This window comes from Tinamus guttatus, unplaced genomic scaffold (genome assembly GCF_059628265.1).
Source record: "Tinamus guttatus ecotype Peru unplaced genomic scaffold, ASM5962826v1 Tinamus_guttatus_pri_ptg000291l, whole genome shotgun sequence".
Taxonomy (NCBI): domain Eukaryota; kingdom Metazoa; phylum Chordata; class Aves; order Tinamiformes; family Tinamidae; genus Tinamus; species Tinamus guttatus.
In genome coordinates this window covers 2221636-2249617 of record NW_028288825.1, presented here as the reverse complement: position 1 = coordinate 2249617, position 27982 = coordinate 2221636, and the positions used below count along the sequence as shown (strand labels likewise).

Here is a 27982-nt window from a genome sequence, read left to right as displayed (position 1 = left end):
TGTCAAAAATCAGAAAGGAGTCATTGAAAAGAGAGGAATAAACAAACCAAGGTTGGTGTCTTAGTGATGTGCAAGTTCTCTGGGGCTGTGGCCAGAACGTGGCCTCTTCTAGCTACTTCGGAGCCGCTGACACGGGGACCTGGGGTCTTATTTGTTGTTTATTTGCATAGAGCATTTCCATCTTGGACCAGTGCTTCCAAGTGTGACGTGTCTGCACCCCAGCAGCTCCACAGCATTCCTAGCCCTGAATTTTCCAATTAAATTGCTCTCTAAACCCAAAAGCTTGGGGAGCAGTGGGGAAGTCTTCCTTCCACTTGTGGATTGCTGCCTTTGGGTGCCTCTGGTTGAAGGTGCTGGAGAAAGGACACCATTCCCCACAGAGCAAGAGGAAGGGATTATCCTTAGATTTAAAAGGAATGGCAGTAAAGCACCCTCTCTTCCATGAGAAAGGATAAATATGGTAGGGTTTTTGTTTGCTTTCCTGAAGTAGGAGAATTTTTATTATCGGAAATAAGACAATGTCTATGTTCTCTCTCCATGATCCCTTGCTCACACACACTCGTTTGCAAGCAGGAAGGTTTATTCATACACAGATGTTTCCAATTACGTTCCTATGAACAATTCTCTCATTCAGGTCTAATTTGTGAAACTCCTGTTCAGTTCCCCCAAATCTTTTTTTATTGTTTTTAATGGTCGTACCGGCAGCAATAATCACAAGCTCTGAGCCTAGTCTGTACTGAGAAGAATCAGCACTTAGTGCTTTGAAACTGTAATGCTGCTGCAGTTGTGCATTGGTGGGTCTGGTAGGAGAATTTGGTCTTTTTTGGGGGGGAAATATGGAAATATCTGGCCTTGAACCTTTTCCTTCCCCTTCCAAGCTGTGAATCCCGTGTTGCAGCTGAAACCTGGTGTCTTCCTGGAACTTGCTGAGCCGGTTCTGAGCAGGAGCAGGTCCAGCTGAACTGTTCGTTCCCTGCATCGCTCTGTGATTTACATCCCAACATGCCGTCATCCCTGGCCCTACCAGCTTGTGCTGTTGGCTTTGCTTTGTTTTCCTTTTATATCTACGGTCATGATGTAGAGCTTGATCCGGCCTCCTTCGTTCCTTGAGACTTAGGTGCTGAGGAAGGAGATAAGATGCATTTGGCAACTGCTGTAGTGACTTGTTAAGGGAAGGAGGAGGACAACCTCCTGGCTGGAGTGAGGACCTGGAGAGCCCACCTGAGGCCTGGGTGACTCAACGGTGCTCGAATCCATTCATCTTTCTTTGTCTTGATTTTTCTTTTCCGTGGTAGCAAAAGAGCAAGTGCTAGGGGATGTTGTGGGTGACTCCATGGTGAAAGCCTTGGAAATCTGGGAAGGAAGTGGCTCCAAGGGCAGGACAGGGCCTGCCGGGCTCTCTGCTGCTCCTGTGCGTGGCTGCAATGCAGTAGTGACAGCTCAGTGGCTTCAGATGGAAACAGCAATATGCCTTTCTGTGCTTTCCTAACTTTGCTTCTCTGTAGGTAATGAAAAGCAGCCTTTGTCCCTTGGTCTCACTGGGAGTTCCCTTTCCAAGGCCCTTTCCCATCAATTACTAAAAAATTCAAGTCTTAGCATCCCCTGGATGTTTGGGAGTGCTTCCTCTGTTGCCCGTGCCAGCAGTGAGGCCTTTTTGCCAGGTAAATCATGGTGTCTCGGCTCTGGCGTCCCCTTCCCCTGCACCCTCGCGATGGCCAAGCGTGCGCTCTCCTTAACGGCCTCTTCCCACGTGGTTCGAGCACGTCAGCATGCTGGTCATCCTGCTGAACTGCGTCACCCTGGGCATGTTCCAGCCCTGCGAGGACGTGGAGTGCCAGTCGGAGCGCTGCACCATCCTGGAGGTAAGAGCACGAGCGCCGGGAAACCCGGGAGCTGCCTCAGATGGACCTACCTGGCACGATCCCTTCTCTGCTCACGGGAAGGGTTGGGAGCTCCAGACTGGGTATCAGGGAACCTCTTGCTCACAGGCAGCAGCTTGTGCTCTGTCCAGGTCACTGCTGGCGTCTCTTGCCTTGCTACAGTGCTGTCAGGCCCTGGTGACTTTGACCTCTCTTGAAGAAGGTAAAACATGGTCCATGTCCCTGCCCGAGTCCCGCAGCTGCTGCACAGCCAAAGAGCAAGATCAGCAAGTCTTGGAAATGCCTCCTAGCACAAAAATCCCTCCCAGATGGTAAGGCTGGAGCTGTTGGCTCCGTGCCTGCCCTGCTGGCCCTGGCCCAGGCCTGGCAGTGCCCTTGCTGCCGTGTGCCCACATGGTTTGCTCTGGGAGCTCCTGCTGCGTGGGCTGCACCGTGGCACGAGTCCTCCTGCAGCGACTCGTTTCTGGGGCTCGAAACGAGCTCTGAAGGCTCCTTCATGCCGTGCATCAACCTTTGGAGCCTTCACATTATATATATGTGAATATATATATATGCTGCTTTACCTCCCATGGAGGTTTTCAGCATTAAAGAAGGGCCTCTGGGTCATTCCAGCCAAGCTCTCCTGCCCCTTTCAAGCCTTGGTCCAGACTTGTCTGCAAATCCCTCAAACTTGTCTGCACCAAAACCTCCTTTGGCCCAAAGGGATCTGTTAAACACAGAGCCCAAGAAGCCATGTGAACAGGGACACACCACAGGGCTTGTCAAGGAATAAAAGGTTGGAGAAACTATTGTTTGAGAGGTGGCCAGCATAGGAATTTCTCCAAAGGGTCAGGTAGAAGAGCCCTCAACCTCCATGTGCCTGCAGTTTATTTACATGAACTCACCCATGTGGGACTTTGGAGGACACTTGTCCCTGCAAAGTGTTCAGGCCAACAAAGGGAATCCTGCCTGGATAAGGAGGTGACATTAATGAAGGTTTGTTATTTGCTTCCTTTTTTAATGACAATATAATTTAATCAGGTCGCAATCATAGAGCTTGTAAAACATAGAGATCTGTTCTCCCTCAAATAAACACTTGTAGAATCTGCAAGGAGCCCAGGCATTGAATTTGGATTCTAATAATTGCGGGATGATTATGACATATTGAATATATTTGTAAAAAAGCAAAGTGTTATCCCGGAGGGTTTGCAGGCAGAAAAGGGCTACGAGTAAAACCATGTTTATCCATCACCCTGTCGCAGCTTGCAGGAGGAAACAGAAGCCAGAACATGAGGTAGAAAAACCTGAACTTCTTTGTGGAGGCGTTCAGATGCCAATTATTAAATGAACTGAAATAATGGAGCAAAACTTCAGTGCAGTTTATCCAGGGGAGCGTTGGTTGATAAAGCCAGCAGCTAGATGAGATGGTCCTTGCACCCAACCACGCGGAGGTGCATGGATGCACAGCAGGAACTTGGCTCCCGCATGGAGACTCTGTTAAATTTTCCATGAATCCTTTCAGGCCTCAAAAGAAAAGTGCCAGAGAAACAATCCCTGATAGTGTGAGCACTGGGCAAGTGGTTTGGAGAGTTGTTCCATTTGGTGGATGGCTCTTGGGCACTGGCTGGGTCTGCCCACGGGACGTGCCGATGCCTTTGCAGCGCGAGCGCTGCCGCCTCCGCTGCCCCTTTCCCTGAGAACGCAGCAGAACTGACTGTAATAATCTCTTACTGGTCTCCAGGCATTTGACGACTTCATTTTCGCTTTCTTTGCGGTGGAGATGGTCATCAAGATGGTGGCTCTGGGGATCTTCGGGCAGAAGTGTTACCTTGGAGACACGTGGAATCGCCTGGACTTCTTCATCGTGATGGCGGGGTCAGTAACCAAACCTCATCAACTTGTTGTTTGCACTGAAAGTCCAAAAACCCCAGAGAACTGCATCTGTGGGTTGTCCTGGCTGGTTTTCCTAATGTCTTGTGGAAGCTGCCGAGTTTGAGCCAAATCAACATCTCACTGGTTTAAGCTTCTGGCAATGACTCCTGGTGATGGGAAGGGATGTGAATGTCATTGCCAAGAGACCAAGGGAGGCAGAAAACAGAGAGGGGCAAACATAGGGTAAAAGAAATTGCTTATTTCTGAAATCATGTCCATTTTAATAAGGAGTAGTGTACTTAGCAGCCTGCACTAAGGGATTTAATTAAAGTGAGCTCTTCGACTTGGCAGGAAAGCTGCTGTTCTGTGTGGACCTGACAGCTGTCGTGACACCATCGGAGCAAAGCAGAAAGGCAGAACTTAGCCAAACAGGGCAATCCAGCCCCAAAAGCTGGTTCAGGAGATAGAAATTCCAGTGGGGAAAAATGGCAAGAAGTTGGCCATCATCTGCCATTGCCGATCCTCCTAGATGACAAGTGCCTGCGGATTTCTCCTGTAAACTTTGTGGGTTACATTTTAACATCATCTCCCACAGCTGCTTATTTCTGTAGCATCTGCTAATAAACAGGGTTAACTCATCTGCTGAATCACCCCAGGAAAATTTGGGTTCTTCTGCCACCAGCATCCTCACACCGTAGGGCAAAGCTGAGGGAATGGCATTGAAAAGTCATTTCAATAAACAAATAACTTCTAGAAACCCTGCCTCTTTTACCTGCTTGGCACAGCGTAGAAAAGGATAGACTGGTTTAATTAGAGTACTACCTTATTTCTGAATTCCTTGGTTTATGACATGACCTGTCTGGGGTTAATTAGAACATTTCTGTAATATGTTGGGGGTATTTTTACCCTTGCATTAGTGAGGTACCGTCTTAACTCCATTAATAGAGAGGCTTTGTTTTGCTCCACGTCTGGAATATAATCAGGAATGGCCTTCTGGCTTTGAATAAAACACGAGCTATCCCAAGCCTTTGGACCCACGTGTGCTTCCAGGTGGCAGGAACAGCAGGAGCACCACAAGCCACTGGGTTTTCCACAGCGGTGGAAGCTGCAGGCTGGGTTTCCCTGGGAATCTCGGGATTGGAAATTTGGTGTCAGGAACCAAGGGGGTTGGTGCTTTCCCCACACTGATCCTGCAAGATGGGCTCTCCTGAGGGCAAGCAGAGCTTCCCAGTGGCATCAGTCAGATCTTCGCAGCAAAGCTCTACAATAAAATATCACATGCAGGTGCAGAAGCTCAGTCCTTGGCTCCTACTCCAAAGACAGATTTTGTTACTGGGGTCTTTTGTTCACTTAGACCTGGGCTGGCTGGGAAGTTGGCCAGTGAGTCAGTTTGATAGTTTTCCAGGCCATTTCCAAGCCTCCATGGCAAGTGCTGGAGAAGAATGACAAGAGCAGAAACGCCGTGAAACCCTTCAGGAAGCCCCCGTCCTGGTGCACTGGCACCGATGCTGCAGGTGAGAAGTGGGACAAACCCTTTTGCTGGCTGATCCCAACCCTCTCTGGCTGATTTTGGGATATGGAAGCCATGCCTGTAATGGGATTGCCTCCAGCTCCACAAGAGAGGCTGCTTTGGAGCTGGGGTGGCCAGTGGGCAACGCTAGTAAAGGGCAGGGAGATGCGTGGATGGTCTGGGACTTATTTGCCTCTTCTATCACCACTGTTCCTAAAACCAGAGATGCTTCTAGCAGCAAGCAAACTACTGGAGTAACTCAGTTGCTTTCCTCAAGCGAGTGGGTGGATGCGATGAAGTTCATATGAGGCTGCTCTAATAGGAAGAGAAACAAGTGATCTGCAGCACTGCCCGCTTTGTTCATCCCATTTGGTCTCCTCAAATAAGCTGATTTGGCTTCCTAGCAAATGTACCAAAGAAAACGGAGGGTAAGCAGGGAAACTACAAAATAAACATATCTTCTGCCTTTAGCAACAGATTGTCTCTGAAGTTTGTTCCAGCACTGAAAGCCCTTTCATATTCTGCTTGCCTAAGAAATGTACCCTGGAAAATTTCAGAACGAATGGAGCTTACAACCTTCCAGTCTGACCAGCAGCCAAGTTGAAAGCATTTCCCAAGCATTAGAAATGTTATCCGCAAGAGCGGAAACCAGGGAGATTGCCCGTGCATCCAGTCCCTGGAGACACTGCAGACCCATGCGACTTGCTTTGGACATCCTCAACTTGACAGCTCAAGGAAAAGAAGCCGTTCGTGGTAGAAGACATTGCAAAAGCTTGAGCCTGTTTTGGGTTTTTTGTTGTTTTGGTTTGGTTTTCCCACATGCAGAGGCTTTGGGGAATCATCTACCAAGGGCCAGGCTCTCCAGACCCTGCAGAGCCAAAATTTCCAGCTCCCATGTGTTTTCACAGGGAATTTCCTGGCTATCCTTGGCTTCTGAGTGTGGCGTGAGAACAGGACCCCAAGCAGCTCTTGACCAAGAAACTTCAGAGTTTTACATGAAGATTGCAGCTGATTTCTCTGCTTCTAGAAGGTCCCATCTGGAATCCATTGCATTCAATGAAGTGGTTTGCAAATGTGGATCCTTTGCAGCTCACTTTGAGAACATTAATGGTATCCCAGTGAAGGGCCAGATACCAGAGTCAGAAAGTCCATTTGCAAGGTCAGATCTTAGCTTCTTCTAACAGGAGCATCAGGTTTGGCTCATTTCAAGCTTCAAGGTGCTTTTGATTTATAAAGACTCATTAGCTACAGCAGGGAAAAAACATCTGTGGAAGGTTATTGCTGAAAACAGCATCAAATCGGCATGGTCTGAAAATTTGGGTTAAAACATGGGGAAATAAGGTAAAGGGCCAAAGTCAGCCCAGTGCCAAAACAGTGATGTAGTGGGGCTGCATCCCAAAAGCCCTAAGCAAGGGGCTTGACACTTGCTTCCCGGTGGCACATAATGGTTCAGGGAACATCCTGGTAGAGGATGCTGAAGCAGGGAAAAAAATCTCCCTTTCTGCCCTGAAACTACTGAGATTACAGCAGCTCTGCTTATATTTGCCTTCCTCCTTCCCTATCTTTTTGTTTATTTAAAGAAAAAACAAAAGCCCTTTCTGCACCAGGGCCAGCGTTGTGCTCGCAGGGCGGCATTTGATGCTGCTCTGTTATTTGAGCAGGCGGGGTGAGAGATTTGTGACATATTTACAAGTGTTTCCCTGTAGTCAAACCCATAAATTGTAATTACAGCCATGCTAACTAGCCATAGCCCCATCAAAAAACAGCAACACTCCATGCATTTGCCACTTATTGCTATAAAAGAGCAAGAAAAGGGACTAAACTGAACGTCCTTCCCAGCCTGTGAGAAAAATGTTTACGTGAGATGGAGACAGAGCATGAAAAAGAAAACGTTCCCTATTCCTAATAATAAAATGGGAAGCAAACTACCCCAGACTTTGTTTGGCGGCTCAGTTTGGTTTGGTGTGTGGTCATAGGAGAAAAGATTGGCTGCTGTGAACACATGTGGGATGTTGGTAGGGGGGATCTGAAACATCTTCTTGCCCTGGGGCCACATGGGGATGTGGGGAATCAGCCTGGCAAAGCGGGGTGCAGGATGGGGGGGTTTTCCATTCCATATTGGCATTCGCGGAGCCGGCGGCTCGCGCGCTCCGTGCAGGAGCATCCTGACGGCTTCTCCCTTCCCTCCTTAGCATGATGGAGTACTCCCTGGACGGCCACAACGTCAGCCTGTCTGCCATCCGCACCGTCCGCGTCCTCAGGCCGCTGCGAGCCATTAACAGGGTCCCAAGTAAGTGCAACCTCTCCGGCCCTCGCTGCAATCCCTGTCTAGCTCCGTCTGGGAAAAGCAGGGATTTATCCCCCCAGCTGCTTACACGTGCACTAAGTCTCACAGGCGTCTCCGTGCTGGCTGGGAGCAAATTCATTTATTCTAATTTTTGGCGGTGAGGAAGAGCTCATTTATTAGCATTATCAGTGTTAGGAAAGGGCAATGCGCGTAGGTTTTGTACCCAGGATGCCAAATTTTCATGGCTGTTTTCCAACATTTTTGTGAACTCCCTGAGACAAGTGAATGTATCAAGACCTTCCCAGCCTGCTCCTTGTGCTAAGGCAATAACAAAGTTCCTATAAAGAAGGGGGAAAGAGCAAGGCTAAAAAGGATCTTCTCTCCCTGGATAGGTTTGTTTTTCCTTTCACGCTGCTGAAGGTCTCTCCATCCCTTTGTGCTCAGGATTAGAAGTGCAGCAGCCTCTGTTGCTGGTAAAACACCACGGCGGCTGCAGAGCAAAATTGGGTTCATGCACGATGGGAAGTTCAAGTGGCCCCTAAACCCATTTCCAAGTAGATTCAGCTGCTCGTCTTCTAAATCCAATTTGAAAGAGCAACCAGCAAGTTGCAATAATTTCCTGCTAACAGCAGCCATCCCCTGAGCAGTCCTTCATGACATACTAATTTCATAGCTCTGCTGTCCCGTTTGAACCAAAATCCTCTCTGTGCCGAATGCAGCAGCATCGCGTGGGGATCGGATGGGGCGTCTGCAGAAAGGGCTTTTCCTGCTGCTTTGCAAAGCACCCGGAATGAGCGGTCCTTGCCGAGCATCCTGCCTGGAATGTGGGCACTTCTCCCGACAGCAAAACAAACTACCCCGGAAGAGTCCTGCTTCCAGTCCCATAGAGGAACAGGCGAGGGAACAGATGGATGTTTACACACAGGAATCTTTGAAGTTGCTCTCTGAAGTCTGATTTGCTAGGATTTTTCCCCCCACCACCAAAAAAGAAAAAAGAGAAAAAAAAAAGAAAAAATATCTAAATTCAACAGTGACCAAACAGCTCTGAGTTGGGCTGACACTGGGCTCAGGTGCAGGTTCTCTTCTCACTACTTTATTCATCTCCACCTCCCAGGAGACAGGTAATAGAAAAATCTTTTTTTTTTTTTTTTTTTTTTTTTTTGTTAATAGTACGTGAGATTAAATCCAAAGAGCTAAATCCGTGCTCGGTGTTGCCTGGCTTGATGAGCAGCTAGGCTGGACTTATAACATTAGCAGCAGTTTGAACCCGCGCCAGGGCAGGATTAGCATCCTGCGGAGCCGCTCGCTCCCCGGCGGGAGGGTAATCGCGGCCTCCCCGTGTTTATGAGATGCTAACGCCACCCGCGTGCAACTTTGCTGCTTCTCCTGTGTCAGTCTGATGCCCGATATAACCCAGGAGCTGCAGGGATGGTAGCGATGACCCTGTGTTTTGTTGTAGTTTGGGGTGTCCGGGCGATAACGCTGCCTACTCTCCCATCCATGGGAATGCTACGGCTTAGCGTGGAAATTCCCTCCCTCCAAATGCACCGGCCGTCCAGGGACGGGGCAGGAGATGGGAATTGTGGCTGAAAATGAAGGGACCCCCTGTGCTGGGGGTCTGCGCTTTGTCCCCCCAAGCCTGGGCATGGGCCTGGGCTCCAGCCAGCGCTATTAGCTCTTTGCTTCCAGGCACAGTAAATTCACCCACAAGATTATTTCATTTTTCTTTTATTATTTAAGAAAAGAAAGGAGAGCCTCAGCCAATAAAAACATCATCTCTATTAGAAATTATTCCTTGGAAATGACAAGAAAAATATAATTCCTACAATTTATATCATTGGCAAGGGCCGTAGTTTTAAGGCAGGCAGGGTTAATAGCGGTCACTTGTGTGTGTTTTTTTTTTTCCTTTTTTTTTTTTTTTTCCTCTAAGTTCTTCTCCCTGTTTTATTTTCATTTTTGTTCTGTGTGGTTTGAAACAGGCTTCACATGAGCACACAGAGAGATGCTGATCCCCATCCCAGCCTGGTAATCCCTTCCCAGGGAACACTTGACGCTCGGCCGGCAGCGAGCGGGTCGCTCGCAGATGGATTCAGGCTTGCAAACGGTGCCGCTAAACAAGCCCAAATACCGGGAGTGGAAAAAGATGGTCTGCCACAGGGAGATAAATTTTCACTATTTTGGGGGGAAAAAAAGGACAACTCCATGCAGGCAGGGACAGTGGTTTGCAGAGCAGCAGCTTAGGGGGTAAAACGACGGAAAAGATGGAAAATTGTGTGTAGGAAGGAGCATTTTCCCTGGCTGTTGGCAGGATGTTGCTCTGGCAGCGGTGCTCGAAGCTGGCGAGCGGGGGCTGCTCTCGTGTTGCCGGAGGTAGCAGGAGCCGTGTCCTCCTTGGAAGAGTCCAGAGAGAAGGCCCGGAGAGCCACCGCAGCCTAGATCCCTCCCGAGGCTCCGACTTCCTTAAGGGAAGATTCAAGTGAACCCTTCGGTCTGTTTATAAATACATATTTTGACAGCGCCCCAGCGGGCCGATGCCTCAGGGGGTGTTTGCAGGGAGCGGCTGTCGTGCAGCTGTGCCCACGGTGACACGTTGTCGAGCGGGTGTCACCGAGGATGCCTGAAGAGCCCTTCCCAACATCTGGAAGTTCCCTCTGGCTGCTGCTTTATCCCGTTTGCTGCTGCCTCCCCCAGGGTGGCTCTCGCCCCATCCGAGGGCTCCTCTGACGCGTTTTCTCCTTCCCGCAGGTATGCGAATACTCGTCACCCTGCTGTTAGATACTCTGCCTATGTTAGGCAACGTCCTCCTCTTGTGCTTCTTCGTCTTCTTCATCTTTGGGATCGTCGGCGTGCAGCTCTGGGCAGGGCTGCTGAGGAACAGGTGTTTCCTAGACAGGAACTTTGCCATGTAAGTACGGCCCCAAATCCCCCATCACGGCCCCAAATCCTCCCACAACAGCCCCAAATTCCCCCTTTTCTTCCCCCTTCCCTGCTGGGGATGGCCCCGTGCGCTCATCGCTCCTCTGCCAGCCAGGACCTCGGTGGCCCTGCACAGCTCTGCCCCTCAGAAAGCAGCAGGTTTTTAGCCTTTGTAACATCAAACTTTACCCCTGCGTGTGCCGAGATGCAGCTCTGGCCTTGTGGTTATCTGCATCTCCAGGGAGCCACTCGAGCAGCCCCCTGCAAATAATCCCAGGCAATATTTGACTGCTGCCAAGTTCATCCTGGTGCTTAACTTGCTTTGCGGCCCTGACATATCTCCAAAGCTATGAAAACACCGCGGACGCTCGGGGACGGGTCGCTAGATGAACCAACACATGGAAATCAGCCAGGAAAGCGAATTAGCAGGAAGTGCTCTGAACAGCGGGCCCAGAGCTGGAGCTTGTCGTGCATGGCAGGGGATGAGAAACCCAGCTGGTTTTAAGGTGCATCTTTCTTGAGGTAGTTGGTGCCATAGTGAGGACAGACTGTGTTGGTTCAGGAAGGGACCTGGCTGGGCTGGGGGCAGTGGGAGACGGGGTAAGACTGGACAAGGCGCTTGCAGGTTATTGCACGTGGCAGGAAATAGAGGCTTCAGGTGCTGAGAAATCCCTTTGAGAAGAGTTTGGTCAAAGCCAAGCACAGATTGTCTCCGTCAGCAGGGAAAAAGGCAAGGACAATCCTTCCAGAAAGGAACAGAATCAGAGAACAGTGAAGAGGTGGGTGGTTCAGAGGTGAGGAAGTGTCTGAAGGCGGCTTATCAGGGCAAGTCTGTAACAGGAGATACAGCCTCTAATTAGGCTGGGTGCAATCACCTCCTATCTACAGCTTGTGTTGGGTCTTAAAGAAGAGCAGAGATGATCTTGCAGCCATAGCGCAGGTCCTGGTCCTGCATCGCACTGATTAGTCCTGTGGCTTTCGGTGCTCCGGACCTCTCTCCGCACGGAGACCATCCCTGGTAGTTCTTACTCATCTCACCATGGATGTGGAAAGGCAGGTCAAGGTCTGCAGCTTGGGCACGGGGCTGGGACCTGGTGGGCTCCCTCCTGCACAGTGACGGGCAGTTCCCTGGCCACCAGGACCATCCATGGCTCATGCAATAATCACCGAGCTGCCGTTCGAAAGGCCAAAGAGCAGCGTTAAAGCAGGGCTGTGATTAGCTTTGGAGGGGTCCTTCTCATCCCCGCTAAAATGCTCTGTGATTTCCTGCGAAATGGAGCCTTGAAAATTAACCACCGGGGGATCATTTGCTAAGTACAGATATTAAGCAGCTCGGAGAAACCAGACGATTATGTAACATCCATTAGCGGCATCAAAGGCATTGCGGGGTTTTCTTATCGAGGTCCTGGCCGCTAAAGGCTAAGCCGGGCTCTCTGTTCAGCCTTGAGAGCTGTATTTGAAGAGGCAGCAGGTTGGGGAGGGCTTGTCAGGCCAAAGGGAGATTTTCCTGCCCGCTTGGCTGCGGCTCCGTGCTGCTCCGGGCTCCTCCGGCAGCGGATGCGGGTTTGGGAACGCGTGTGGCCGAGGGCTGGTCCTCGCTACCATCCGAGAGCTGGGGCCTTTGCAGGCCAACAGACCCCTCTTTGCTCCTGCAAGGTGTCTCCAGCTGGAGTTTGAAGCTCTGCTTGAAAGTTCAGGGAATTTCCATCTTTTCTGTCCTTCCCAGGTTGCTTTCCTGAGCCTTTACTTCCTGGGAATAAGGTTCACCCCGCGATGGTTGTTATCTCCCCAGCAGCAAGTGGGATAGGGAAAGCAAGGGAGCTCTGAGCCCAGCTTTCAGGCTGCTGCTCGCTTCCTTGCACCCAAAGGTTTCTGGGCTGTTCAGCCTCACACTTTGATTCTGCCATCATTTTTTGTTCCGGTGAAAACTTTATATATATATCCCCTTTGAAAGGTGACTGCTTTGAGTAAAAAAGCAGGATTTAAACATAGTATCTTCTGAGAGAGAGGTGGGGGCTCCTCTTTGAAGGTGCATTCTGCTGTCTGGCACCCTGAGAACTGCAATGCTCCGAAGCACCCCAAGATAGGGGTCCTTTGGAGAGGCAGTGCTGCTTCCTGCCCTAAGAGCAGGATAAAGCAGCAGGATGGTCCCGGCTGCTGCAGGATGAGCCCGGACATCCCTGGCAGTGGGAATTGGGCTGGAATTTTACCATGGCTCATGGTCAGGCTGATCTACGTCTGTGTGCGAGAGGGGTGAGCGCGACCAGCAGTTTATCTGCAAGGTGTCCAGGATGTTGGGCTCCCTCGTGCCCGCAGGAGCTGCTGTAAACAGAGGAGCTGGGTCCCCCCAGCCTGTCCAGGCTCCTGCTGTCGGGATGGGTCCCTGCTCGTGTGCTGTGATCCTCCTCGTCGGAGCCTTTCCAGGAACTCGGTGGGCTGGAAGCAGGAGAGGGAACAGAGCTGTGTTTTGTGTTGTCTAATGCTGCAGGACAGCTTTAATGTGAGCACTTCAGTCTTAATTAACTCCGGATCTGCTTGGCTTTGAACCGGCTTTGGCTCCCTGGCTTTTGTGGAGCTGCGAGGAGGCACAAGCAGCCAGGGCAGGCGGCTCTCGGGCTGTGTGAAAGGCACTCGGGATCGTCGCTCCGGGCACTGCTCCGTGCTGGCTGGTTTGTCAGCACGATCCCCTCCAGACAGGAGCTTCCTTGGAGTGAACCGATCCTCCAGGGCGCTGCGTTTCCCTAGGCTTTTCCTGCCATTCCTCCTTCCCTTTGCTCCTCGGGAGGCTGAAGGCTCTCAGCACCGTGGAGGATCATGCTCAGAGCAGGCAAGTGATGTCCCAAGTGGAGGGGTGGTCATGCTCCTGTGCTGGATTGCATAGGAGAGCAGGTGTTTTCCTGCTCCAGCACTGTCCTTCCTGCACACGGGCATGCCCAGGGGCTGGGATCACGCCTGAGGGACGGGAATATATTGCAAAGCTGCTTCAAGCCCAGAGAAAGATGTGCACCGGGCAGCCGGCCGAGAAAAGGGTGTTAATCCTTTCTAATATGATAACAAGATCCATTCTGGGGCTTAGATTCTCATGTCTTTTCTGCTGAGCACAAGGGTCTTGTAATTAGTGGATTCACTGCCATTAATGAGTTATTCAGGCTGTGCCTGCTGGGGAGCAGCAAGGCCAGACTGGCCTTTCCTGCATGGAGGTAGGTGCTGGGGTCAGAATAGCACTCATTTATTTTGTGGATATCAGGGGTTCTTGTTCATTCCCCCATGCTTTTTGCTTCTCATCCTTGTCCTCCTTCCTTCCTTCTCTTTTTTTTTTTTTTCCTTTTTGTTTTTGCCAGCTGGGTCTTCAAATCAAGAAATGGAAAAAGGTCTGCAATTTGCTGTACTTGGGTCAGTTTGGGGCCTCTTCCCCACCGCTTTTGGGGAGTGCAGAGCACCAGGCTGGCACGGGCTCCCTGCCAGCAGGACGGATGCTCCTGGTGCAGCTCTGTGCCCAGAGAGCAAAAGGAGGTGGGAAGGCTTCAAAAGGATGAGTCAGAAAACACCTTGACCTCAACAGGCACAAGAGGGTTGATGTGGGCCTGTTGTGGGGGACCTTCCTTAGAGTTTTTTGGTAGTTTGGGGAGGCAGGTGCAAAAACAAGCAAAGCAAAGAGCAGAGAAGATAAAACCCAGTCAGGCAGCAGCAGGATTGAATCCGGCCTCATCAGTCATGCTGTGTTTTATTTTGCGAGTTTTATTTTCCTCCCACAGTTACCGAGGTGTGTTGTTCCCTTGGCTTCTCCCCGAGGGTCCGTGCCCAGATCTTGGCTGCGCAGCGTGTCAGATCAGAGCCCAAGGCAGTGTCTGCAGGCAGGATCCCTCCTTCAGCCCAAGGCTTCCCAAAACATGACTCACGGGTGACACGTAGCCTCCAGGAGCTGCCTGCACTTTCCAAATGCAGCAGTCTAGTAACAGAGACGTGTTGCACGGAAGGGGAGCCGGTCCCGTTGCTCCCAGCGATGCTCCGGTACCCGGAGCTGGCTGGCACATTGCTCTCCTGTCTGCATCCCCAGCCTGCCGCCCGGCTGGGTGGGCATTAGAGATTAGCGACTGCCTTCGAGGGCTGAAATTAAGGTGATTAATCTGGGCTGATGAATGGGAATCAGCAGCCGGGCGGCTGGCAGGGCCGGCAGAGCGAGGGCTCTGCTGCTTTTTGGGTGTCTGCACATGGTGCTACGGTGGGAGATGGCTCTCGGGGCAGCTCACGTGCCAGGGCCGAGCGGAGCATCGCGCTAACTTGTCACCCCTCCTGTCTGAGCGCTTTTCCATGGTCCGGGTGTTTGGCATGGGCCTGTGCGCCTGCATCTAAGGACAAAACTGCTCCCGGGAAAGGAGCTTGTGCAGCCGGAGCTGCTAATTATCCAATCATCCCTCCAGATGGTCCCTCTCCCTGTGCAAGTCCAGCTTTGCTCTGGGTAGAATCCTAATTACCCCAGCCCACGAGCTGCGCCGTGCTGAGCGTTCCCTTCCTTGCTGCTGCCAAAAGCTGTTAGCGACCGGGAAATTCCTGCTGCCGGTGTCGCGACGGCTGCTGCTTCCGCAGCCTCGAAGGAAACCAATTTTTGTTGAGTTTTGCAGCTCTACCTGGTGCTGGAGCAGGTTTTCCTGGATGATGAGTTATAAAAGAGGATGTCATCTGGTTGTTATCGTGTCTGCCCTGGTTTCAAGAGTGGCAAAGGCCACTTTGGGGCAGCAGGTTGGCCCCCAGCGCTGCTCTGCTGTATGAGGGAGTGCACAGCACGGCTTGGCCGTGTATGTAGGGTGGTGGATCCCTCTCATGCACAGGGCACAGTGGGCTCTGATCCAAATCTCCCCTTTGCAAGACCTGGGAGCTGCCAAGCCGCTCCTGAGTTCCTTGGGAGGAGGTAACTGGTGGGACTTGTCCCCATGGCCTCGAAACCTCAAGGTTTCAGAGGAAAACATCCATCCTTGGGAGAGATGTGGCCGCAGTGCCTCTTCTGGAGCCCTCCCAGATGTGTCCCTTGATATTCTCTCTTACATCTAAGACATAGAAACTGGGAGAAAGATCTTGCAGCTTTGTCGGAAGGTGTGGAGCACTATGCAATGGCGGGGGGATAACTGGCAAATAAGTGTAATGAGCAGTGAACAGAGAGAAATTCATCTGACTTGTCTGTTCCTGAAGCTGGAGGAATGGTCAAAACTCATCCCAGCAATTCCTGGATGGAGGGAGAAGCAAATTCCCCAGGACAGCTGATTGAGGGTTAATCTTCCCCGCAGCTCTGCTCAGCAGAATTTGCTCCCTTCAGCCCTTCTGAGCAAAGCAGTAACTGCACTTTAAGGTGAAAGCAATCCCAGTCAATCGCACGGGATAACAGCAGCCTGGCATCATTAGAGCCAAATTTATTCGGTAGTCAGGAACGTTCAGAAACAGCGGAAGGTACAGCTGTCCTGTCTTGAAGAATTACCTGCCTATCTTCTACCCACATCTTGCTTGCCATGTGATTTCTGCATTGCCTTTTCCCTTATCTGCCGCCTGTTTATATAGTATCTTAGATCCCTGCAGCTCTGAAGGCAGCAGATAAACCTGCTCCAGGACTTTGCACCTCATTCCGAGCAGCCCTTCAGCTGTGTGAGTGCCAGGGATGTGCACAAATACTAATCCAACAGCATGAGAAGTCCTGGGCTCCCCTTGCTCGCTGATCTGCCCCAGAACAGGGCTTGGGACACAGGACATCCCTGCCATGCTGCACTTAGAGCACTTGCTTATCGGAGTGGTACAGGGCAAGAAATTTTATCCAGGCCAGTTAGATCAGGTCCACAATAAGCACACAGCTCCCATTAATGTGGGCTCTTTCCTTTCCTATGTAAGCAGAGAGTTTGAGACGGCCTCTGGCTGGGACTGTCCTTGTTAAAGCTCCGCTTGCTCCTCCTGGAGCTGCCCTGATGGGGAAATATGGGAAAGCTGCGTTGCTTTCTGCTTGTCTGAAGCCTCAGGAGAACAGTCCGACCCTCCTGCTGGGTTTGTGCTGCAGGATGGCCAAGCGGGGCCAGGGAGAAGCCCCTTTGCTGCCAGTGGGTCTCATTCCTTCTCCCTTCTTTCCTTCTCCTCCAGGACATACAACCTCACCTTCCTGCATCCGTACTACCGGACAGACGAAGCGGAGGAGAATCCCTTCATCTGCTCGTCCCATCGTGAAAACGGCATGCAGAAATGCTCCAACATCCCAAACAGGAAGGAGTACAAGGTGGAGTGCACTTTGAGCATGGACTCCTACACTTCGAGTTTGTACAACCCCGACTTCAGCAGCAGGAATGCCTGCATAAACTGGAACCAGTATTACAATGTATGCATGGCAGGGGATGTAAACCCACACAACGGAGCTATCAATTTTGATAATATTGGCTATGCCTGGATAGCTATCTTTCAGGTAAGATTCTCCTAAAGACACTTTTTTGTTTTGTCATCCTTTGCTTGAAAGAATTTTGATGGATACATTGGTGGTGGAAGGAATTTGCTTGCACTAGCATGAAACTGCAGATAAAGACACATCAAGGAAATGAATCAGACAACCTACAGAAATGCTGCAAGAGAGCATTTGGAGAGAGGAAAAGAATAGCCATTTTTCGGTCTCTTTTAAGAAGAGAGGGAAAATACTTGACTGGCAGAGAAAAGTGTAGCAAATTCTGAGCTGGATAAACCCCAGGGTGGAAATAAGGCGCAGGTTTTGGAGGGCTAGAGTCAATTATTGATTGCTGTAATATCAAGAAATGGAAGGTGTTATCCAAGTTCTTGCAGCAAGACTTAGTATCGTTCTGAAACGTAGGGTCTGGCTCAAGATTTAGGCTTGGTCCTAGAATTATAGTTGCTATCGCTTAGCGTGGGATGCTGCAGGTAGGAAGAGGAAAACCAACAGGCTGCTCTGGGCAGGGTGCATGAGAAGAGCTACCTGCTTGTGAGGGGTCTAAATCTTTGCTGATCTGCACCCACGTGCTCCATCACTCGAGGTCAAGGTGCTTCTGCATGAAACTGGGGGGATGTTTACAGATCTCTTTAGCAACTGAAGCATATCCGAGGGATCTGCAGCTCTGGAGCATTATGCGGACAACATACACAGTCCAGGGACTACGGTCCTTCAGGGTTAGCCTATCTGAAATGATCTGCATATCACCTTCCATTTTTACTTGGCATTTTCTCTTATTTTAGTATGACTTTTTGTGCTCTCAGCAAGATGCTTTATTTTTATTTAGTCATCTTGAACTGTACATGGCATCTATTCCCAGATGAGAAACACAATCTCCTATTAGTTAATGACTAAGAAATTACCCAGGCACAGGTCTAGCGTTCCTTTCTGAATTTCCTTGTAGCTCCATATTATGTTGTGATCTTAATAACTTGCAGCTTTCACCTGGGCGTTGGGAGGGACAATTGCCTGCACTGAGCATCTTTGCTCTCAGGTTGCCGCAGCAGCACACACTGAATCACACTGGCATTGGTGTCAGAAGCTCAAAACCACGTTCACAAAGATTCAAATAGATCCCAGGCCTCTAGTAGTTTACATTTTTAAAAATACTTTGGTACCTTCTTGGAATTAATGCCTAAAGAGAGGAGTTGCCACAGTACTTTTAAGTATTTCTGGCTGATAGTGAACAAGTGAGTTCTGCATAAAGGAAATCAAAGTGCGAATGGTAGACAGTCCCTAGCTGCATTTGCATTCTTCTTTTTTTCTTTTTTTTTTTTTTTTTTGTTTTGCTGTTGTATATCTCTTAGAGAGCCGATGGACATGCTCCAGAGGTCCCATCTGGCTCCACCAGCAGGCAGTGAGGTTCTTTCGGAGAAAGGGCAGAGCCTGATTCATTGCAGAGTCCCTGAGCTGGTCCATTAAAAATGTCCAAGTGCATCTTTAGGAGTCCTGCTTTCTTTTTTATTTCCAGAGGCTTTCTGCAGATGCTAAGCTTTCATTTCATGTAGGGATTTCATTCATGGGCATGTGTGGTCTGGAAGTGCACAGGTTTAACCCAGGAAGACCTTGCCAGCCACAGCAACCATTTGAGCCGATTCCTTTGGGAAGAACAGCGTTGGATATTGTATCCAAAGATCATTTGACTTCCTGCTTGCAGATGCCAGGAAGCTTTATACTTGGTTTTAATACTGCTGAGGCCATATAAATACTAAAAAGCTTTTCCAGACAAAGGCTGCTCTTACATCTATATTCCATTGAATGCTTTCACTCTAAGCTTTTAGAAATGGAAAACAATATTACTGCAGGTAAAGAAGTGTAGCTGTTGAGAGCAAGGTGATTACTTAACTGTGCTGCAGAAAGAGTAAAGTATTATCGCAAGAAGTTAGATAGTAAATCAAAACAATTGCTGTAAGCAGAGAGCATTTAACAAATAAGCCTGTTGAGTTGCATTCTCATTGTATTTAATATTTGAAGGTCAGCAGTGAGGCTACCAAGTAATGCAGAAACTAGAACTGATGGTTTTAGTAGTCTAGGAACTTCCCTGTGAAATGGTATTGAATTAGTGGGTGGAAAGCATCCTGCTGGCTTCTGGATGACTGATCCAATTGCCCTGATCCCTTCCGGGGAATGGTGAATCCGCAGGATGTGTTTGCAGGAGCTGGACTGGAGGCCGGACCTCGCGGGCTGGCCAGAGTCCAGCTCGCATAATGGCAATGCAGGGACCCAGCTGCATGGAGCATCCTTCTTGATTTATCCCAAACGAGCTGGAAACCTAGCGTGGTTTGAGAGCTATCAGGAAGGAGGCTGGAGAAACGAGCCCGCAAGCGAGACTGGAAAGGAAGCTTGTAAATACAGTGAGTGCAAGCCATTCCTAAGATTTTCCAAGGGCATGTTTTTATACCGTGCCGACTGCACAAAATCAAAGCCAAGAGCAGACTGGGACAGGGAGATCTGAATAGCTCGACTCCAAGGCATCCGTACAAGCCGTGTGCCAAGGCAGGAGGTTGGACATATGGCCAAGAGAGGAGAAGGAGCAAAATGTTATCGTGAGGGTAGAGGGAGGCATTCAGAAAAGCACGTGGTGTAATTAAAATTCCTTTCAAGGACCTTACAAAATAACACAGGGGAAGGAGCTTTAGAGACCCCACAGAATTAATAACAGGGGGAAAGGGAAGCTGGAAGGCATTTAATTTCATGGAATTAATCCTAAACTTGCAAGTAACCTGGCACATGGCAGTGGGGCCCACCAAACAACGCAAAATGTGTTGTTGACCTTCCAAGGAGAGGTCAGAGGCATCCAACAGGAGACCAGCACAGATAATAAAGTCTTAAAGTAATAAAGATGATGGCTGCATCCATGGGTGTTTGAAAGGATAATAATTCCTTATGTAATCCTGCAAATGATTCATGTTTCGATTCCCCTCATTTGTTGTGTAATAGGCTAATTCATGTATATATTTGTTACAAAGGCACGTTCAATAGCAAATTATATGAACTAATTAGCTTATTACAGAATAAATGAAAGGAGATAGGACCTAAATTAACTGTGAGGTTTGGCATGATATTAAGATCCCTTTATTGCACATGAATTTCAGTAGCAACAATAAGAGCAGTAATTACAGGTATTGCTGTCGCGCTGCAAATGATGAATTACCCACCTAAGCAAAGTCCAATATAATGTGAATTACCCATGGAGTCTCGCTGGGGCAACCAAAACACTGGGGCAACCAAAACACCTCCCCGTCCCGCAGTGTCTGTGTGGCCAAGCCTGAGTACAGGAACAATATTGTAGAATACAGGAACAGTATTGTAGAACAGGGGGGCTGAGTGGTTGCTAAAGATGCAGTTTGGGAAGGAAAGAGATGGTTTAGGCTACTCTGCAAACTTCAGAAATGGTGCTTGGATGATTTCATGTTTGACTTGCATAAATGTAAGACCCACAAGAGCACCTTGCATTAGGAGGCAAAATTAGTTAGGCAAAGTTGAAGTACCTGTAACCATCTATCAGGCAGAACTAAAGAGGTCAAGAAAACAAACCCTTCTAATATACCTTCTTCTAGGATATGGTTAGATGGACTGAACTTAGAGAGCAAATGTCTAGGGATTTTCAGAAAACGTACATCCTTAAGGGACAGAATACTTGTCTGACAGTTTGAGGTGTCTAGGAGGATGCACCTGATAGAGTTATCTTTTCCATGGCTTCTTTCTCATATGTTGCATTCCAGAAGTGGCAACAATTCCTGAGTCTTCCTTAATGAAAGACTGAGAATTAGTCCTTTGATGCAGTCAGATCCGTGACTCTTTCAGGCTTTCTTTGAGTGCATATTGCTTCTACGAGGCACTGCTCTAAGAAGACGTTTCCGTTAACAAGTTAATCAAGTCATACAAACAACACATCTCTGGCCCATCATCAGAAGGCCCCAGCGAGGGAATTCTCAGCAGACTGCTTTGCATTCAGCAGCCCCCTTGCTGCTGTCAAAAAAAAGAAAATAAAAAAAAGACTGGTTGCGTTTGCAAGAGCTGAAGACAGCCCAGCAGGCAAACAACATGATGAGAATGCCCAAGAAAGGAAAAGCTGAATCACCTTCTCGAAGAAAGATGTCTTGAAACAGAGAAGCATTAAAGGAACCGTCAGCAGCAACAAGTTTGCTATGTGATCTCGATTGCTCACTTAGATGGAGAATTTCTTGCACCTGGTCTTGCCAAAGCCAGGAGCGCAACGCTGCAGCTGTGAATGTGCAGATGATCAAGAAATATTGCCCTGCTTGAGGGGAAAAAAAAAAGAATGCTTGGGGTGGCAGAGTGGGGAGATTGATGTCACCCATTTCTTCTTTTGTCCTTCTGGGATGCTTTCCTTCTAACACGGCAACAGGCTGTCTCTGCTGCTGGGACAGCAGGCAGTAAAAGCCAAATGCTCCAGGCCAGCTCGCTCTTCTGTGTTCCATCATGTCAAAGAAGCCCTTGAGAACTTCCAAGAGTTATCTCGGTCTAAGTGATGATTTATTAATTTTGACTGTGTGCTAATGAGGAGCTCCTTTTGTCTCCATGTTGCTGACCCTGCTTCTGCAGGGGTCTGTCCTCCTGCTAGCCGTGTCCATGGGTCAGCCGAGGAGAGCCGGAGCCCGGTGTCGAGCTGCAGGTTCAGAAGGGGAAGGTTCATTCGTCCCATCCCTGCTTGGACCATTGTTCGGTGCCCTGGTGCATAAGTGCTGCCCACATCACATTGTCTCAGCCTCTGTGAACACTGAAATCCTTCCCTGAGGAATCTCCCCTCGCCTGGAAGCCCTTCAGCTCAACATGTGTAATGGGAACCACATCTTCCATTCGTACTAAAGGAAAAATGACCGGCGCTTCAACACAGTTCTGCTATGGCCAAACACAAGGATGAGCCTGGAGTCCCTCCTAGTCTACACTGGTACTAGAGAGTGAAGAAGAGATCTCTGAGGAGATGAGACACTAAGTCCTACCATCGCCTTCCCTTTGAGTGAGCATGAAAGGCCACCCTGGGACCTCCTGGCAGGACTCAACTGGCAGGGTCATTTCTCTTGGTTCCCACTTGCATGTCTCTGTTAGCAGGGATCTCGCTGGGATTAGTCTAAAAGCAGACCTTGTTTTGGCCTCTTTTTCTTGCTTTGTTGCTGGGCCATTTGGATTATATGTCAGGATTCTTCAGCCAAGTTTATCAAACAACAGCTCGGGAATGAAACTCCATGTGCCCAAGAGCCTCTTGTACCTGGGATGTTACTGATTTCCCTCCTTGCCTGTGTGCCATCACCTCTGCTCTTTCAGGCTTTGCAGGTATTTTTGGGAAACTGTTGAAAAGGCACATTAAAGCAGAAGGGAGTGGAAAGTCCCGAGGCTTCTAGTTGCAAGTGCATTTCTGTGTGCAATGTAGTTTTGTGGGCCAAGCTTTCCGGAACCAGCTGTCATTGGATGCCCATGTTTTCAGAGCTTGAGTAGATAATTTTTTGGGGCCAAATAAAAAGATACATTTTTCGGTCAAATGGTTCATTCTTTTAACTGGATATGTGTGTCAACAGTGCTTATCTGTGCTGAGTTTGTCAAGAAGTTTTGCTTCAAGATGATGCTTTGTCACGAGACCTGAATTTGTTTTGGATCACCAAAAATATTTCATTCTAAATGATGGGGTTTAAGTTCTGTTGGTGATATTTTTTTTCAACTTGGCCAGCCAACTAAACGTCATTTGCTGCATTTTGAAGAGCTTTTACAGCAAATACCCATCTAAAAATATCCAGCTTCTTTAGAGCATCTCAGAGTGCGAGTCCAAGTGGATTACTTTTGAAAATTCTTCTCTGTCATTTGGAAAGCTGGAAGGAGCTGCTGTTTAGAGCACGAGTCGGAGAGGCCATCGTGACTCCTGTCCTGGGCCCGTGAGGCTGAGAGAGGCACTGGGGGGACCCCAGTGTTGCACAGAAACCTGCTGCAAATCCTGTGCTTGTGGAAGGGCCATCCCACCGCAGGATTGCAGCATCTCACGTTCAGAATTGAGAGGAGATGGGTTGAAGGCCATGCCCTACACCTGAGTGCAGATGGAAAGCTGTTGTTTTTCTGAAGGATCGTCAACAACATGACGGAGAAAATTCAGAGTGATTGGGTTGCTTCAAAGCTGCTTCGTGCTGAGCGGTTGCAGTTGCCCCTTGCAGTGTGAGTGTCCGTAGCCTCTCCTTGAGGTTTGCACGTAGGCTCAGCTCCCTCACTCCCGTGTTCTTGATTCCCAAATCCCACGTAGCTGCCTGCAGACTGTGCTGAGCCGACAGAGCCGTCCTGGAGAGCAAGACCCCCTTCTGCTCAGAGCTCAGGCACTGGGAAAACCGCTTAGAACATGTTGGCCGTGTTGTATTTCTGCATAGAGAGCTGTTCGTGCTCGGACTGTGCATCCCTTGTCCCTAATTGTCTCTGGTATAATTTGAAACAAGGTGTAACAATAGGAATAAGAAAAAAATCCTTGTTTTTTGCATTTGGAGCAGTACCCTAAACTCCTTTCGTGTTCCAGACAGCGATGGCAGGGGCAGAGCTGTCGCTCATCCCTAACTGCTCTGTGGCACACTCGTCTGTGAACACAGCTCTCACTTTGGCTCAGGTTCCCTTCTCGGTGCAGATGTTTTGCCTTTCAGCTCTGCTCTAAAGCTCTGATTTGCGGCTCGCTGTATGATAACAGACTCGTTACTGCCGAAGTTAAACAGTTAAATACATTCCCTGTGCATAAGATACTTTACACAAACAATGAAGACAGGATAATTATCACAGTAAATCAAACCTCATGAATATGGACTGAGATGTGATTTGCTATAAGCAGAAATCGTCTGAAATCAGTGATGTTTTTGCCTTCGGATGAGGATTTTGCATTATTTAGTGCAAAATGGAAGGGAACAGCTAACCTTCATTTGCAGCAAAAATTGTTGCGTTTGGATGCAGTTTTTAAGCTCTTGGAGATTCCCTTCCAAGAGGTTCTGGGCCACCAATATCAGCATCAGTGACATGTCCAGCTTTATCACACACTGACTATGCGCTCTTTTCAAGATCCACTGTGACCTGGTGACGCTGAGGAATGATCACTTTTAGATTGAACAAATCCAGGAGGTTGTCCCTAATTCAAGACAAATTCAAGGTTTCACACTTGCCTTTGATTTTCTGTTTTGCAGGATCACATTTCAGAGTCACTTTTCCAAGCAGATGCACACTTTGCAAGACTCCCAGGTTGTACAGAAATGCCTAAAATTGCTTGGCAAAGGGAGCAGCCCCCCAAAGTGAAAGGAGAAACATCTGTTCAAAGGATATTACTCAAAACATAATAAAACCTGTTTTTCTGACCACAGAGGTTACTTAACAACATGTATCACAAGGAAATAATTAAAATTATGAAAGTGACTTCAGAAATGTAGTCAGTGATTTGATTATCTGCCAAGCACTCTGCATATGGAAAAGGAAAACTCTGTTATTCACTGGTCACTTAGCCAAATCAGTATGTCCCTGAAAGGGCAAAATACACAGCTAAAAGACCTTTAGAAAGGCATCCTGAAGGCCTTATAAAGCTTGCTGAGACCATCGTAGTTATTAATGAACTCTCCAAATTTATGGTATCATTGGATCTTGACATTTATTAAAAACAAAAATCACTGCAGGGCCAGGGAAATGATGAGATAAAGAGGTGGGAAAAGAACAACAAAAAAGCAAATAATCGTGGCAGGTCTCAGTTGCTGTTCAATTCGGCTAATTGATTTTGATGCAGATAATGTTCATCTTGTCCTTAAAGGACTCAATTTAGACCAAAGGAAAAAAAATCTTGCGTACTAATTATATATGGCAATTAAAATGAATATGTCTTATGTAGGTTCTCTCGTATGCTTTGGAAGCGCGTGGGAGTGTGGGATCTCTGTATCATCTCCTGATTTGGCCAAGCAAGTGGCTGCTCGCGTTGAACAAGGACCTGCAATTCTGAAATGAGCCAGCAAGGAAACCTCTCAAGCTGTCAGAACGAGGCTTTTTAGGGCTTTTGAGCAGAGTAGGGGATGATAATTTCGGTTCCCCTTACTTAGGGAGGATATCTCTACAAGTGAAGCTTGTTGAAGTAATCATGGATATGAAATCTTGCCATGAGGACTGGCCTCAGGGTAGGCTGTGGTTTAGTATGCTGCGCATTGAGCTCTTCTCATCTTTTCAGCTTCACTCCACACAGTAATTTTCCAAACTTTCTTTCATTGATTAGTGGCACCTCCAAGTTGATTTCTATCTGCAGTAGCCCATCTGGCACTAATCATTAGTGCTTTATAAATAATTCCATGTTTGACTTTACTAATTAAAGTAGTTTGGGTTGTAGGATGTTTTTCATTTTTTTTTCTTGGTTGATTCTTTTTTCTTCTCAAAGCAAAAAATAACCTGCTCTTCAATGGATTATAGCCAAGAACTTTCAAAAATTTTGGCCGAGTGCAATGGCAAGGATTTTTATGGTGAAAGCTTCTTGACACACTAAAAGGAATTGTTCTGCAGAGACCTTTCAAGTGACCCCAGAAAAAACAATGTAAACTGCCTGTCTCCCTGGGAACAACAAGGAGGTCTAAGTTAATTGCCAGTGTCTTTAATCCACATCTCCCTCGTGATTCTCATTCTGCAGTTTTAGGTTGATTCTGATTAGTTTGACAAGAAGACCTGCTGCTATCCCCAGTTATGCTGCCATAAATCAGAGCAGCATCTTTGCTAGAGCGGTTGAGATTATTGTGGCCTGAGCAAACCAAGAGTATGAGAATCACAGAAGATCCAAAAAAAAATCCAGTTGTCCACCCTCCCTCTGCTCATCTGAATGTGATGATGGAGGAATGCATGGATGGTTCTGAGCCAGAGATCAATGAAGGCAAAATCTGTTTTTCCATTCACCTGAGTGAGCTTTCAATTAAGCCCCGTGCTGATGGAAGAGAGGATCAGACACAAGACCCAGGGTTTTAATAATGAGCCACGCAGGTATTAATGGGAGTCGAATGATTTATCCCATCCATTACCAAGAGGTAAAGGACTGAGCGAGCAGCCAAGGAGAATTGCACTGAGCATCGTCCAGGATCCCCCATTGATTAGAACAGCAGCTCTGTTGTCTGCCCAGAACCTCAGTCCTTTGCAAACAAAAATCCTTCCCTGTGCTTGGAGGGCAACTTCTCCTTTCCCTGTGGATCTGCAGCATGTGATTACAGTTGGCAGCACCCTGTAGGACAACCTTGCCAATCATCTTAATTGAATCTTTCAGCTATTTCCCTCTAGCTGCTGATTTTAGTGTGCCACGTATCTTGCACATCTATTTCTTCAGAGCAGAATTAGAAAATGTGTTTCTTGCCTCTTTATCTCTGTTGATAAATAATTGTATGTTACATTTATTGGAAGCTTTGAACTGGTACATTTGGAGGGGCTGTTTAATATGTCTGCCTGTGAACAACCACGACTTGAACACACTTTAATTACTGAGAATGGTTGTCTGAGATTGGAAAGCACAAGGAAGGTGCTCCAGGACCTTGGAAGATAGCTATAAAGGGCTTAGAGGGCCAAATGCTGCAGTTGCAGTCAGCTGCATTAATCAGATTGGAAACCAAAGAGAAGAGCAAGTGGTTTCTGCTTAGTGAAGTGGGTGATATTACATTCAGGGTGCCTCAAAGGAAGAACAGTAGGAAAACAAGGCTGAAAAAAATGCATCAGTGTTCTTGGGAAAATAGAGTTGTGAGTTCTTAGTTTTCTTTCTAAATTCATCTGGTCTGAGAATAAATGTTGACGATCAGACTCTGTACTGCAGAGATTCTTGCACCAATGCCTTTGACTTCCTTCCAAAAAAGAAAAAAAAAAAGAATTCAGTTCATGACCAGCTGCGGGTAAATTCAAAATATCAAATTCTCATTTATACCAAGGCCTTGCTGGGGGTAGGCGATGGGATCTTAAGTTAGATAAAAATCCACATTTAAGATTATTTGCAGCACCTTGTAGGACAGCACAAAAGAAGTGCTTAGCAGAGGAAGAGGAGGCTGGAAAGTCCTCGAGAGGGTTTCATTTCAGGCAGGTGGCCATGCGTGTGTGTCATCCTGCATCTCTTGGGTGCTGTTTGATTCAAAGGAGAGAAGGGCTCTTGGTGAGCGTGACCTTGTGCAGGGCTGCCAGCGCCACTAACCCCTGGCAGCTCTGGAAGCCCAAGAACGACCCCACAACGATGCCAAACAGGAGAGCAAAGGCCCAGTTTATTCCTCCTGTGTCCCTTTGGTTTATAAGCGAGTAGTAAATAATGCAAATTCTAATGACATCTTAAATATTCTGGGAGCTGGCTGAGCATTTTCAGCCCTCCAGAGGGGGAATGTGCTATATTGATTGATTCTCACTGAAAATGCTGTCTAGCGGATGAGAAAAAGCCTCCTCTGAAAATTTGCTTGGCCCTCGCTCGAGGCTCAGCAGCTGCTTCGCAGGCGGGTGCCGACAGTGTCTGCAGAACAGCAGAGCAGCCCTCAGGTAACTCCTTTTGCAAAGAGGGTTCTGTGTTTAATGCGTTTAATACATCCCATTTGAGGACTGCCAGCCAAACGCCATTCAGGGAAGAGGTGCATCCAATATGTTTTGGGTCCCTGGGCTCGTTTTTCATCACCAAGCGTAAATGAACGGAGCACCTGGTACAGCAGCTGTTGCAGGCAGGCTCGAAAAGGCTCATGTGAGCAGAGCAGGAGAAGGTGGAAGGCAGAAGGGAGCTCCAAACATCCCTGAGAAGACAATTTCTTCGGGAGCTGGTGGTGATTTGGTTTAGTGTTGTGTCCCCTGCCGACTTGATCTCCCTGGTTTCTCCATGAGCAGCACAAGCCTCGAGTGCGAGCAAGGCTGCTCTGCCGTGCAAGGGACATGGGTGAAAGGCTGTGGTCTCTATAAATGCTTCAACCACATTAAATAAAAGGCAAAAAAAATGGCAGTTTGGGTTTGACTGCCTGCCTGTTTCATACCACTGAGCAGAACTTACTGCCGGTGGCAGCCCAGTTCTCAGTTTCCAGAGTGAAAAACATTGCAAACTTCCTACCCTGGCTTATCCGTGGGGTTTGCAGAGC

General features: G+C 48.3%; 1 protein-coding gene across 1 annotated transcript in view; it reads left to right on the top strand.

The window, feature by feature from the left end:
- The first annotated feature begins 1742 nt into the window (after positions 1-1742).
- CACNA1H (calcium voltage-gated channel subunit alpha1 H) overlaps positions 1743-27982 on the top strand; it is a 109011-nt gene continuing 82771 nt past the window's right edge. The window contains exons 1-5 of the mRNA XM_088527799.1: positions 1743-1862; positions 3601-3734; positions 7434-7531; positions 10274-10433; positions 16562-16877. Coding sequence (XP_088383925.1) covers positions 1770-1862; positions 3601-3734; positions 7434-7531; positions 10274-10433; positions 16562-16877 — 801 coding nt within the window. The 5' untranslated portion in view covers positions 1743-1769. The remainder of the gene's footprint in view (positions 1863-3600; positions 3735-7433; positions 7532-10273; positions 10434-16561; positions 16878-27982) is intronic.